Genomic DNA, 10,994 nt, shown 5'->3' with positions numbered 1-10,994 from the left:
TCATCTTCTCCCTCCTTCTGCTCCTCATTGGGACCTTGGGAGCTCAGTCCAGTGCTCCAGTGTGGGTCTCTGTCTCTATCTCCATCCATCACCCGATGAAGGTTCTATGGAGATATGCAAGATATTCGTCAGTATTGCTATAGGATAGGGTCATTTCAGGTTCCCTATCCTCAGATGCCCAAGGAACTAACTGGGGCCATTGCCTTGGGCTCCTGGGAGCCACTCTAGGTTCAAGTCTCTTGCTAACCCTAAGGTGGCTCCCTTAACTAAGAATTGTGCTTCCGTGCTCCCCTATCCAACCTTCCTTTATCCCAATCATCCTGTTTCCCCAAGTTCCCCCCATCCTCCCCTTCTCACTAATCATTAATTTTTAATTAAATTTGCAATATATGAAATTGCATGTATACAGAATTATTGAGTGAAAAGGAGTTTAGAAAACCAAATGAAAAAAAGTATAAATTTTTCTCTAGATAACTTTTAAGTGAATAAAGACTATTTCTACATGTATATCTTCATAAACATATATATATGCAAATATATTTACATGAACATATGTATATATGCATATATATTTACAAGCAAAACTGAGAACATGCAAATATTCAAATGTGAAGACATCAGTTTTAGAATTATATAACACAGATGAGGATAAGGAAATGTACTCCTTGTTGAATCATCTCTACAGATGAAACACACAGGCATCAAGGAAGAGGACAATGCATCCACAGTGACACATTTTGTCCTCCTCGGATTCTCTGACCTTCCCAATCTCCAAGGCCTTCTATTTGGAATGTTCTTCATAATGTATGTGACTATCATAATTGGAAACAGCTTCATTATTGTGATAACCAGAATTGATCCTACACTACACAAACCCATGTATTTTTTCCTGACTAATTTCTCTTTTCTGGAAATCTGTTATGTATCAGTCACTCTCCCTAGGGTTCTGTACAGCATTTGGACCCAGGACAGAAGCATTTCTATTCTGGCCTGTGCCACACAAATGTGTTTCTTCCTAATGCTTGCAGCTACGGACAGTATACTCCTTGCTGTGATGTCCTATGACCGTTTTGTAGCTATCTGCAACCCTCTGCACTATCCTCTGGTCATGAACCAGACAAAATGCACACAGCTGGCAGTGGGCTCCTGGCTTGGTGGCATGCCTTTCCAGCTAGGGCAAACTTGTCAGATATTCTCTCTACATTTCTGCAACGCTAACCGGATTGATCACTTCTTCTGTGACATACCCCCTGTGCTTAAGCTGGCCTGTGGAGATACTTATGTTAATGAGCTGTATGTCTATGTAGTGGCTTTCTTGCTTGCTGCAATCCCTTTTATATTAATATTGACCTCATACAGCAAAATTATTGCAACCATCCTTAGGTTGCCAACTGCTGAAGGACGGGCAAAAGCCTTCTCCACATGTTCCTCACATCTGGTGGTGGTGATTTTGTTTTATGTCTCTGCATCTATTACCTACTTAATGCCAAAGTCAAGACATTCTGCATTAAGTGACAAACTCCTCTCTCTTTTTTACACCGTTGTGACCCCCATGTTCAACCCCATGATATACAGCCTTAGGAACAAAGAAGTGATTGCAGCTCTGAGAAGATTATTGGATAGAGCATAGTGCAATGGACTTATGTACAGTGATTGATCCTAATCACAGTTCTTACATAGACTGTTACATCTATATTTGTACTTTGTGTTAATTACTGTTTTACCTCTTTTCGTTACTTTTAAATATTAGTATACCATTACTTTTTATAGACATACACCAACTATAATGTTATATTGTTAATGTTGTATGCTTAATGAGATATTTTAATTAAATTTGTTCTTTGATTTTTTTCTACATGTGTATAATATATTCCCATTCCTCTCAAAACTCAATTCCTCCATCCTAATCCTTCCCCACATGCAAATCTTTTTTTTTCTTTCATAAACTACAGAGATAATTGATGCCCTCTGTGTGACCACATGTTTGAATATATTGTGCCTAACCAGTTGAGCGCATTGACTCCTGCTCTCACTGAATTTGCTAGCAGATAATATTTCTGTAGGCAGAGGAAGTTTCTTCTTCATTTTCGTAACTTATTTTTGATGGGGCCCATTTCATTCAGGCTCAGTGAAGGGAAGAGTGGAAGCTGTTTCTTCAAAATCTCTTTTACTTTGTTAAGATCAATTGTTGATATTTTCTAACTACTCTCCCCTTCCTGTTACTCTCTATTTCTTTTGTGTCTCCTTTTCAAATATTCCTAGTACTTTATTTGGTATATAGGTGTCTTTTACAGAACTGAGTATTCAATTCTTATCTATTGTTAACAGTTTAAGCAGGTATGTTTATGCACATTCACCATGAAGAAAAGGCAATATGTATCACAATCTCTGTATCAATACAGTAAGCTTAATCAGTCTATTTTCATATGAAATATCTATAAATCTAAGTTGCATGATCTACAAAAACTAGCAACCAAAGAGACAGGTCTCATCTGTGCAGTAACATCATTATAGTGGTGAAAGTTTAGCTTTATAGAGAATAAGAAATAAACTTCTGCAAAGGGCTTTTTAAGCATTTAAAATTAAATTTCTTTGTAAGCTTTCTTATGATGTTGTGGGATTTTTTTTTCTGCCCCTAATACTGGTCTTTGGGTACTTTTGTATTTACTTGCTAAATAAGATATGTCCAGTGTACAATATCAGAATGAATCCTTATCAACTTCCCTCACCCAGTGTTCAGCAAACATCATGAAAGATTGAGTATAAATTTGCAAAAGCTATACAATGGGGAATAGAAGTCCGATAGCTTGAATTTAATTGACTGATGGAGGAAGGTCATTGGTTAATAAAGAAACTGCCTTGGCCCATTTGATACGCCAGCCATTAGGTGGGTCGAGTAAACAGGATGCTGGGAGAAAGAGGAAGTGAGGCAGACACCAGACACCATGCCTCTCCTCTCCAGGGCAAACGCGATGAAGCAAGCCACCAGGTCAGACATGCTGAATCTTTCCCCGTGAGACTGGTGCTACACAGATTACTAAATATGGGTTAGGCAAGATGTGAGAATTAGCCATTAAGAGGCTAGAACTAAGGGGCCAGGCAGTGTTTAAAAGAATATAATTTGTGTGTTGTTGGCATAAAGCTAGCCAGGCAGCCGGGTGGCAGGAACTCAGTCCACAGCTCCCACTACAATTGACTCCTGTAATCTAATTGAGATTGGCATTATAATAAAATATGGTTTTGTTGGAGGACATATGGAGGAAGTTTCCACTTTAGGGAGAAGGCTTTCTTTGCTCAAGATACTTTCCAAAGTCTCAGACAATTTCTTTTTGTCTGCAAGGTGTAGGACTCTCCACTACTCCTACAGCACCACATCTGCCTTCATGCTACCATGTTCTACACCATGATGGGAATAGACAGAACCTCTGAACCAGTAATCTGAAGTTTCAATTAAATATTTTCCTTTATAAGTGTCACCATGGTCCTGGTTCCTTTTCACAACAATGAAAATGCTAACTGAAACAGAAGTTGATGATTGGAAACTTTGGAGGTGTTGTGATAGGCCTGTTTACATTTTTGCTTGGCGTAATATATACTTTGGACATTTGAATTAAAAAAGCAGAAAGCTACTTTAATCACTGTTAAATGAGCCATAAGTAGGAGCATGTAAAACAGTGTTACTGGAGTTGAATTGATGAATTATGGGAATCAAGAGATTTCAGAGGAGAAGAATGATATTATGTGACCTAGAGACTGGCTTTGTGATTTTTTTTTTGAAGAAATGACTGCTTTTGGCCCTTATCTGAAGAATCTGTCTGTACTTAATTGAGTAGTAATGGGTTAACTTGTTTGGAAGAGGAAGTCTTAAAACAGCTTAGTATAGACACTGCTCTGTAGTTATTAGTGGCAGCTGTAATACAGTTTGTAATAAAAGGTAGCAAGCTGAGCAGAGTAAATTACAAAATGTAAATTTTGAAAAGAAAAGTGCTTCAGGAAGTACAATGGAGCTAAGTCCTGTGTTCAAGGAGATAAATGGACTAGGAAATGGAAGATAGAAAGTGCTCACAATGACAAAGTACCACCCAGATAAGATTCCAATTTGTGAAAGGAAACTAAAGGAAAACTTACTGATGGATATGCTGAGGAACACCTTTTATCCCAAAACTAGGAAGACCGAGGCTGGTGTATCTCTGAACTTGAGGGCAGTCTGGTTTACAGAACAAGTTTCAGGAGAATCATGCTTAGGCAGTGAAGAACAGAAAGCTGATAAAGACCTAATGGAATAAAGGGAAAATGTTCAAGGCCCTTTAAGCAGCAGAGCTCAGCACCTTCAGCCACATGATTCTGGCTTTAGGGTTAAGCATAGAAGAAATGGGTTAGGGGATTTGCCTCCATTCTTCAAGAAAGCTGCTGAAGTCAGGTATGTGTCATGACTGCCCTTGAATGAAGGTTTAGTCAAGTTGTCACTGTATGAAGCTTTAAAGTTGGTGCCAGGATGGAGAACAAAGATGTTAGAGACACAAGAGTCATGTGATAATGGGATGTTGAATATCATATCAAATGAACATTGTTTGGTGAACTTTAACCAAGTGAATCTATAAGAATCCAGAAATTAAAACAATCTTTACTTTCAGGAGTCAGCATTTTAGCACAAGGATCTAGGGGATAATGAACTTCCACCCTTAACTGAGGAGAATTTTGCAGTTGGTGTGTTCTTGGAGCAATAAAATCAATTTTTTTAAAAGATGTATTGGCCTCTAGTGGTTCTACTCTGTCTAAAGTAGATGATCCTTTCCCAGGAGCACAAATTTGGTTGCGTGAGAATTTGAAGTAAAGATTTCTAAGTTGGGGCAAGACACAGAAAAGATCTAGAGGTTGTAGGAGTTAGGGGATGGGTTAAGTGGTGAATGTGATCAGAATACCTTGTTCAAAATTCTCAAATCATCCTATAAAAATAATTTTCATGTGTGCATTTCTTCTGTGTGTATTGCTGATTTGCAATTTATTTTCCAAACTTTTATGCATTAAAAATAGTCTCTAAATGACAATGTGATCTTGCAAAGAATTTTCTGAAACCCAGTAGTCCATGTGACTTTGATTATTATCTAGGAATGGCATAATCAGAATTCCTAATTACAAACCACAAAAGTGTACTTTATTATGAGTGTAAGATTATTTTTTTGGAAATTGTTGGAAAGGCAATGTTCTAGTTTCTGAGATACTTCAGTTATTGTTACATTTTAGTCAATCACAAAATATTTACTTGGTACTTTAGTGATAGGATATAAAACAGACCAAGATATATTCCATTTATAATGTATGCAGAGGTACAAGGAGTGACAGTATTGCTATTGTAAAAAGATACAGGATTCAGAACACAATGAAAATGAGATTTGGGAAAAGTCTTCTAAAGTAGCAATAGAAATGCAAGTTGGATGAGTAAAAATGACTGTATCCTTAAGATAATTGTGTAAGGTGTGACCCATAAATACTTGCCTAAATTCTGCTCATTATTCATGCTGTTTGGGGTTTTGTTGCCTATTTTTTTAAAGTTGATTTAGGAATACAAACTCCACTGCTGAAAAGGGTTTTAGTACTCTAAATATGCAAGATAAAGAGCCCAGAATGTAGAGAAGAACATAGGCTCATTGTCCTTTAGGACAGTATGATCTGGGTTTGTGAGTCAGGAGAAATATAAAGGAAAGCAAAGCCTTGTCAGTAAGATCCTCAACTGCAGGGGCTGGAGAGATGGCTCAGAGGTTAAGAGCATTGCCTGTTCTTCCAAAGGTCCTGAGTTCAATTCCCAGCAACCACATGGTGGCTCACAACGATCTGTAATGAGATCTGGTGCCCTCTTCTGGCCTGTAGGCATACACACAGACAGAATATTGTATACATAATAAATAAATAAATATTTAAAAAAAAGATCCTCAACTGCAACACCTAGAAATAGTTCACATCTTTCCCTAAAGTAAAACTAGCAATTATTAGCATTTAACTTTGAGAAGACTTCCCCAAATTACAAGAGTCACCTATGCCATAAAGAGTTTACAACAAAGATGGGTCCATTCAGAAGTCATGGCTCTGAAATAGAACAAGAATAATTACCGTCTGTGTGTCTACTAGAAATCATATTCACACATGAGTCCAGGTGGTCCCCAGGGGTAATGTATGTATTTCATTTTAGAGTAATAAATGCCCAGCTATTACCTTTTGCTGGCAGTGATTTCCTGAGAAGGGTTTGATAAGACACAGGTTAAAAGACACTACTACTATCCAAAGTAATTTGATGATGTTAAATCAAGGTAATAATTAATTTTGTTGCTACGGTATATAACTTAGGATATCTCTGAACTTAAAAATCAAGTCATTGAAGCAGAAACCACGTAATTCTGAGAATATCCTCTAAAGAAACTAATTATTTACCTCAATTCCTGTATTAGTTAATTTTCTTAGCTGAAAGGAAAGAATACTTATTTTAAATAATATTAGTGACAATAATGTTGTTATCAATGTATTTGAAATTGTTATAATCTAGTACTAACAAAAGTAAGAAAGTATGAGGAATTTTTGTCTACTGAAATCTATTCATTGTTTATATTGATTCAGGGTAGAAATGAATGTTCTCAATGATATGTAGGTGAAATATAGCTTAAGAAAAAATACACATGAGATTTCTCAGAATTTCAGGAAAATTATGGAGAAGAATTCTACATTAAGAAGAGCACTACAATGCATAATTTGAGCAATTGCTTCTACTCATTAAGTTCATGTTAATGATATAAAAATATTATATTTTTCTTTATTCACATGTCAATTGAACCAATACACTCCTTTCATCAGGAAAGTGCTATAACTCAAAGCTTCAAGTCTGCCAGAATTAGTATTTTTTGCAAACCAGATCAGAGCTGCTGAGTTGAAAAGTTTCCTGAGCAGAAAGTTGAGGCTAAGGTTTTCTTACCTGGAATATTTCAGAGGATAAAAGTAAAGAGTAGAGTCATACAAATGCCTTTTTCTTCAGAAAGTATTAACTTTAGAAATTTGACTCTAATTAAAATTTTAAAAGGAAGACTTAACTCATTTTAAATGAAAAGCCACAAAAATTTTCAAGGATAAAAATCTGTGTAGGGAACAAAGATGTAATAGAGATATATGTATTCAATTGTTTTCAGCAACATATTTGTTTTTGAAGTATCAACTATCATAGAGTAAGGTGAACTGGGATTTAAAATATAATATGAAATATGTTCATATGACTCGGTTATTTTGACAATTCAGTGCAGTTCATAATAGGATTGAATTGACTACTTCATATTTAATATGCCTACAGGTGAAGACCAATTTAAAACAGAAAAATCGAATGTCTCTACACTGATAGAATTCATTCTTCTGGGGTTTTCTGATGTTCCTAGTCTACAGTGGACATTGTTTATGATATTTTTGTTCATGTATCTGGGAATTCTGATATGCAACAGCATTATTATACTGTTAGCAAAAACTGACCCTGCTCTCCAGACCCCTATGTATTTCTTCCTTAGCAACTTTTCCTTTTTGGAAGTCTGTTACGTAACAGCCACTATCCCAAGAATGCTTATGGATCTTTACACCCTAAAAGGAAACATTTCTCTGCTTGCCTGTGCAACACAAATGTATTTTGTCCTTATGTTGGGAGGCACAGAGTGCCTCTTGCTGGCAGCAATGGCCTATGACCGCTATGTGGCCATTTGCAAACCTCTACAATATTCTTTACTCATGAAGGATAAGGTGTGCTTGCAGCTGGTAGCCACCTCCTGGATCAGTGGAATTCCAGTAGAAATTGGACAGACATACCAGATATTCTCTTTGCACTTTTGTGCTTCTAACAAAATTGATCACTTCTTCTGTGACATCCCCCCACTACTCAAGCTTGCTTGTGGTGACACCTTTGTGAATACAGTAGCTGTCTATGTTGTTGCAGTGATGTTTGTCATGGTTCCATTTCTTCTGATCCTTGTCTCCTATGTCAAGATTATCTGCAACATTATGAAATTGTCTTCATCCAAAGGGAGGGCCAAGGCTTTTTCCACCTGCTCTTCTCACCTGATAGTTGTAATCTTGTTCTACGGAACAGCTAGCATCACTTATTTACAACCTAAATCAAATCAGTCAGAAAAAATGGGGAAACTGCTGTCTCTTTTCTACACTATTTTAATCCCAGCTTTGAATCCTGTTATATACACTCTGAGGAACAAGGACATCATGATGGCACTGAGAAAATTGTGGAATAAGTTATTGACGTGGTGGAAAAGTTTAATATAGGAAAACACAGATGTATACATCATGTTGAAAGTATGTTTCTGTTGAAAGTCTGTTTCGTGGTTAACAGATTACAATGTTTAAAAAGACACTTGTTACAAAGAGCTTATTGTAATGAGCAAAGCCAATATGAATGAATGAACTCATTGTGAAAATGTAATTTTTGAGATCTATTAATGCTCTTATTGCTATCTATTGTATTTCTAGGCAACTTTTGTAGCATGTAAGACGGGTAAGTTACCACCAAGGTTTGGGGTCTTTTGCTAAAATGAGCTTTGTATATCCTTTTTAGTCCTCCTTAGGTTTGCTGTTCTCTGTTCTTCAGTTTGCATTTGTCATAGCTGATCACATCCTTCAATTTTCTACAATTGCTGTGTTCCTCCATTTGTGCTTAGGTGTCCCTAATCTATGATTTTTCTTAACACAAGGCTCCCTATGTCTGTTATCTAAACTTTAACATTTGTGTTTTGTGGGTTTTTGTATTGATTTGGCTCCCATGACAACTAATTTTGATCATATTTTCAATATGTTTTTCTAGAAAAGTTTGTTTAGAAAATACATGGTACTTTTAATCTGGCTCTAATCTGTTTGTTTTCCATTTTTCCATAGTCAATATAATTTCAAAACTGTATGTCTTCTAATGATCTTACTGTCCCATATTTTAAATTTCTCTTAGAACATTCAACTGTCTGTTTAAAATTCAGGTGTTGCTTTAGCTATCTGTTTAGAAGTGTAAGTTACCAAATATTTTTGATGAAAATAACTCAGTGAATACCATTGTTTAAATACTAGATCTCAGTTATGTCACAAAAATAAATGTACATACACATGTATGTAAATGTACCCACATATATGTCTGCATGTATATATATGCATATGTGTATATAAATACATATAGATATAAATATATATGGAGAGATAAAAGGAGAGACAGAAATACAAACACAGACAGACAGACCGAAATACAGAGAGGGACAGAGAGTAATTTTGTCACCTTATGCAGTGACCAGACAAGTCAGAAAACTTGCCCTACCTCATCACATGTTAGAATTCTGTTTGTTTATGTTTACAAATAAAGCACAAACATTATTCTTTATATTATATTCAAGGGAGAAATATGTTTTTTTCTACTTATATATCTTGGTTTTCATAATCTTTATGAATAGTGTGAATACTGAGAAAGATATCGTAAGTGCCTTAAGATTCTTGCATGGAATTTAAAGTATTAGTTACAGATTCATATCTTTTGCTTAATTTCTCTTACATTTAATCATAAACTTTTGCTTTGATTTCCTACCATAATGTGCACTAATATTCTTCCTCATTCATGATAGTATGTTTATATATAAGAATGGATAATCATAGTAATTTCAACTGTTAATTCAAAATTGATCTTCCAAGTTAATCATTCAAAATGAATGTTTAAACTTAAAAGAGTTAAATGTGTCACATAAGCCATTTTTCAAATAAAAACTGCATAAGAATCAAATAAATTTTTATAAGAAAAATGTGATTAATTCAAATAAAGTCAAGGTAAAACCAAATAGAAAGTCAGAAAGAGTGTAAGAGCCAGAGGACATGGAAGACACAACAAAAACGAGGTCCCTCAATGAACATGAAGAAAGATCATATGAACTCACAGAGACTAAGGCAGCATGCATAGGACCTGCATGGGTTTGCATCACATTCATTTAGTATATATTATAGCTTCCAGTTTAATATTGTCATAGGATTTCCAAGTGTTTGAGTGAGTAATTCTCTGTTTCTGTGCCTTCTTATGGGCTCTTTTTCTCTGCTTGTTTGTCTTGACCAACTCTAATGTACTAGTTTTTGTTTTATATTACTAGATTATATTTTATTCTTATCATTTATAAACCTGTTTGCTTTGTAATGAGAGAAATAAGTGGACTGGATCTTTATGGGATATGAGATAGGGATAGTATTGAAAGATTAGAGAGTATTGAACTATAATCAGGATAAAGAATGTGAGAACATAGTATGCTTTCAATAAAAGGGGAAACAAGCAATGAGATTAAGCATGACTGAAGAAGGCTATATTCAATGTTGATCCCTGGCATTCGCACACACAAACACATGCAAATACCGAAAAAAATTTCATCTGCCATAGACATCTACACACACACACGCACTGGAAGACACACATTCAAGAATAAGAATAGGAGGACAAAAGTTTATAGGACATTCAAGGCTAGACCAGGAGTGTATATTTCAGGAGAAAGTCAAATTTTTTTAAATAATGCAAAAAATGCTTAAATGTACAGTTATAGTCTCATGGTGGGAAATAACATATGTTAGACAATAATTTTAAATGTAAATCAGTCAATAAATAATTTTATACTTCAAAAAAAACAAAAAATAATTTTCCCAGTAATATTAAGCAATATGTGGAGAGCCCACAAGACTCTACAGCAAAATTACAGCTAACAGGCCAATAGATAAATCCACACGAATATGATCTGGTGGAGAACCCGAATGCAGAATTCAGGGAACACCTGTTTGTTTGACAAGTCACTGTTAATTATGTAAAATTCTTGTAATATCATGATGTTTCTCTCTTCCATAATGTCCCAGGAGTGTATAAATCATTCTTTAAACTTGACTTTTCCTTTATGGGCACATGAATAATTTATTCCATACCAGGAAGCAATGGTGTGAAAGCATTCACTTGACTAAACCTT

General features: G+C 35.4%; 2 protein-coding genes across 2 annotated transcripts; both read left to right on the top strand.

Moving 5' to 3' along the window:
• The first annotated feature begins 676 nt into the window (after positions 1-676).
• Positions 677-1,630, top strand: LOC101998532 (olfactory receptor 10AG1-like). The gene has a single exon (XM_005363469.2). It carries the CDS (start codon positions 686-688, stop codon positions 1,628-1,630), a length of 945 nt encoding a protein of 314 aa, XP_005363526.1. The 5' UTR covers positions 677-685.
• A 5,690-nt stretch (positions 1,631-7,320) lies between these two features.
• Positions 7,321-8,298, top strand: LOC101998258 (olfactory receptor 10AG1-like). The gene has a single exon (XM_005363468.2). The coding sequence runs from the start codon at positions 7,321-7,323 to the stop codon at positions 8,296-8,298; it is 978 nt and encodes a 325-aa protein (XP_005363525.1).
• Positions 8,299-10,994: the final 2,696 nt, after the last annotated feature.

Source organism: Microtus ochrogaster, linkage group LG9 (genome assembly GCF_000317375.1).
Source record: "Microtus ochrogaster isolate Prairie Vole_2 linkage group LG9, MicOch1.0, whole genome shotgun sequence".
Lineage (NCBI taxonomy): Eukaryota > Metazoa > Chordata > Mammalia > Rodentia > Cricetidae > Microtus > Microtus ochrogaster.
Note: the sequence above shows the minus strand (reverse complement) of the source record. Positions and strands in the feature narration are given on the sequence as shown.

What these genes read in the sequence shown, in the direction of transcription:
- LOC101998532 (XM_005363469.2), top strand. Translation starts at nt 686, where the DNA reads ATGAAACACACAGGCATCAAGGAAGAGGACAATGCATCCACAGTGACA.
- LOC101998258 (XM_005363468.2), top strand. Translation starts at nt 7,321, where the DNA reads ATGCCTACAGGTGAAGACCAATTTAAAACAGAAAAATCGAATGTCTCT.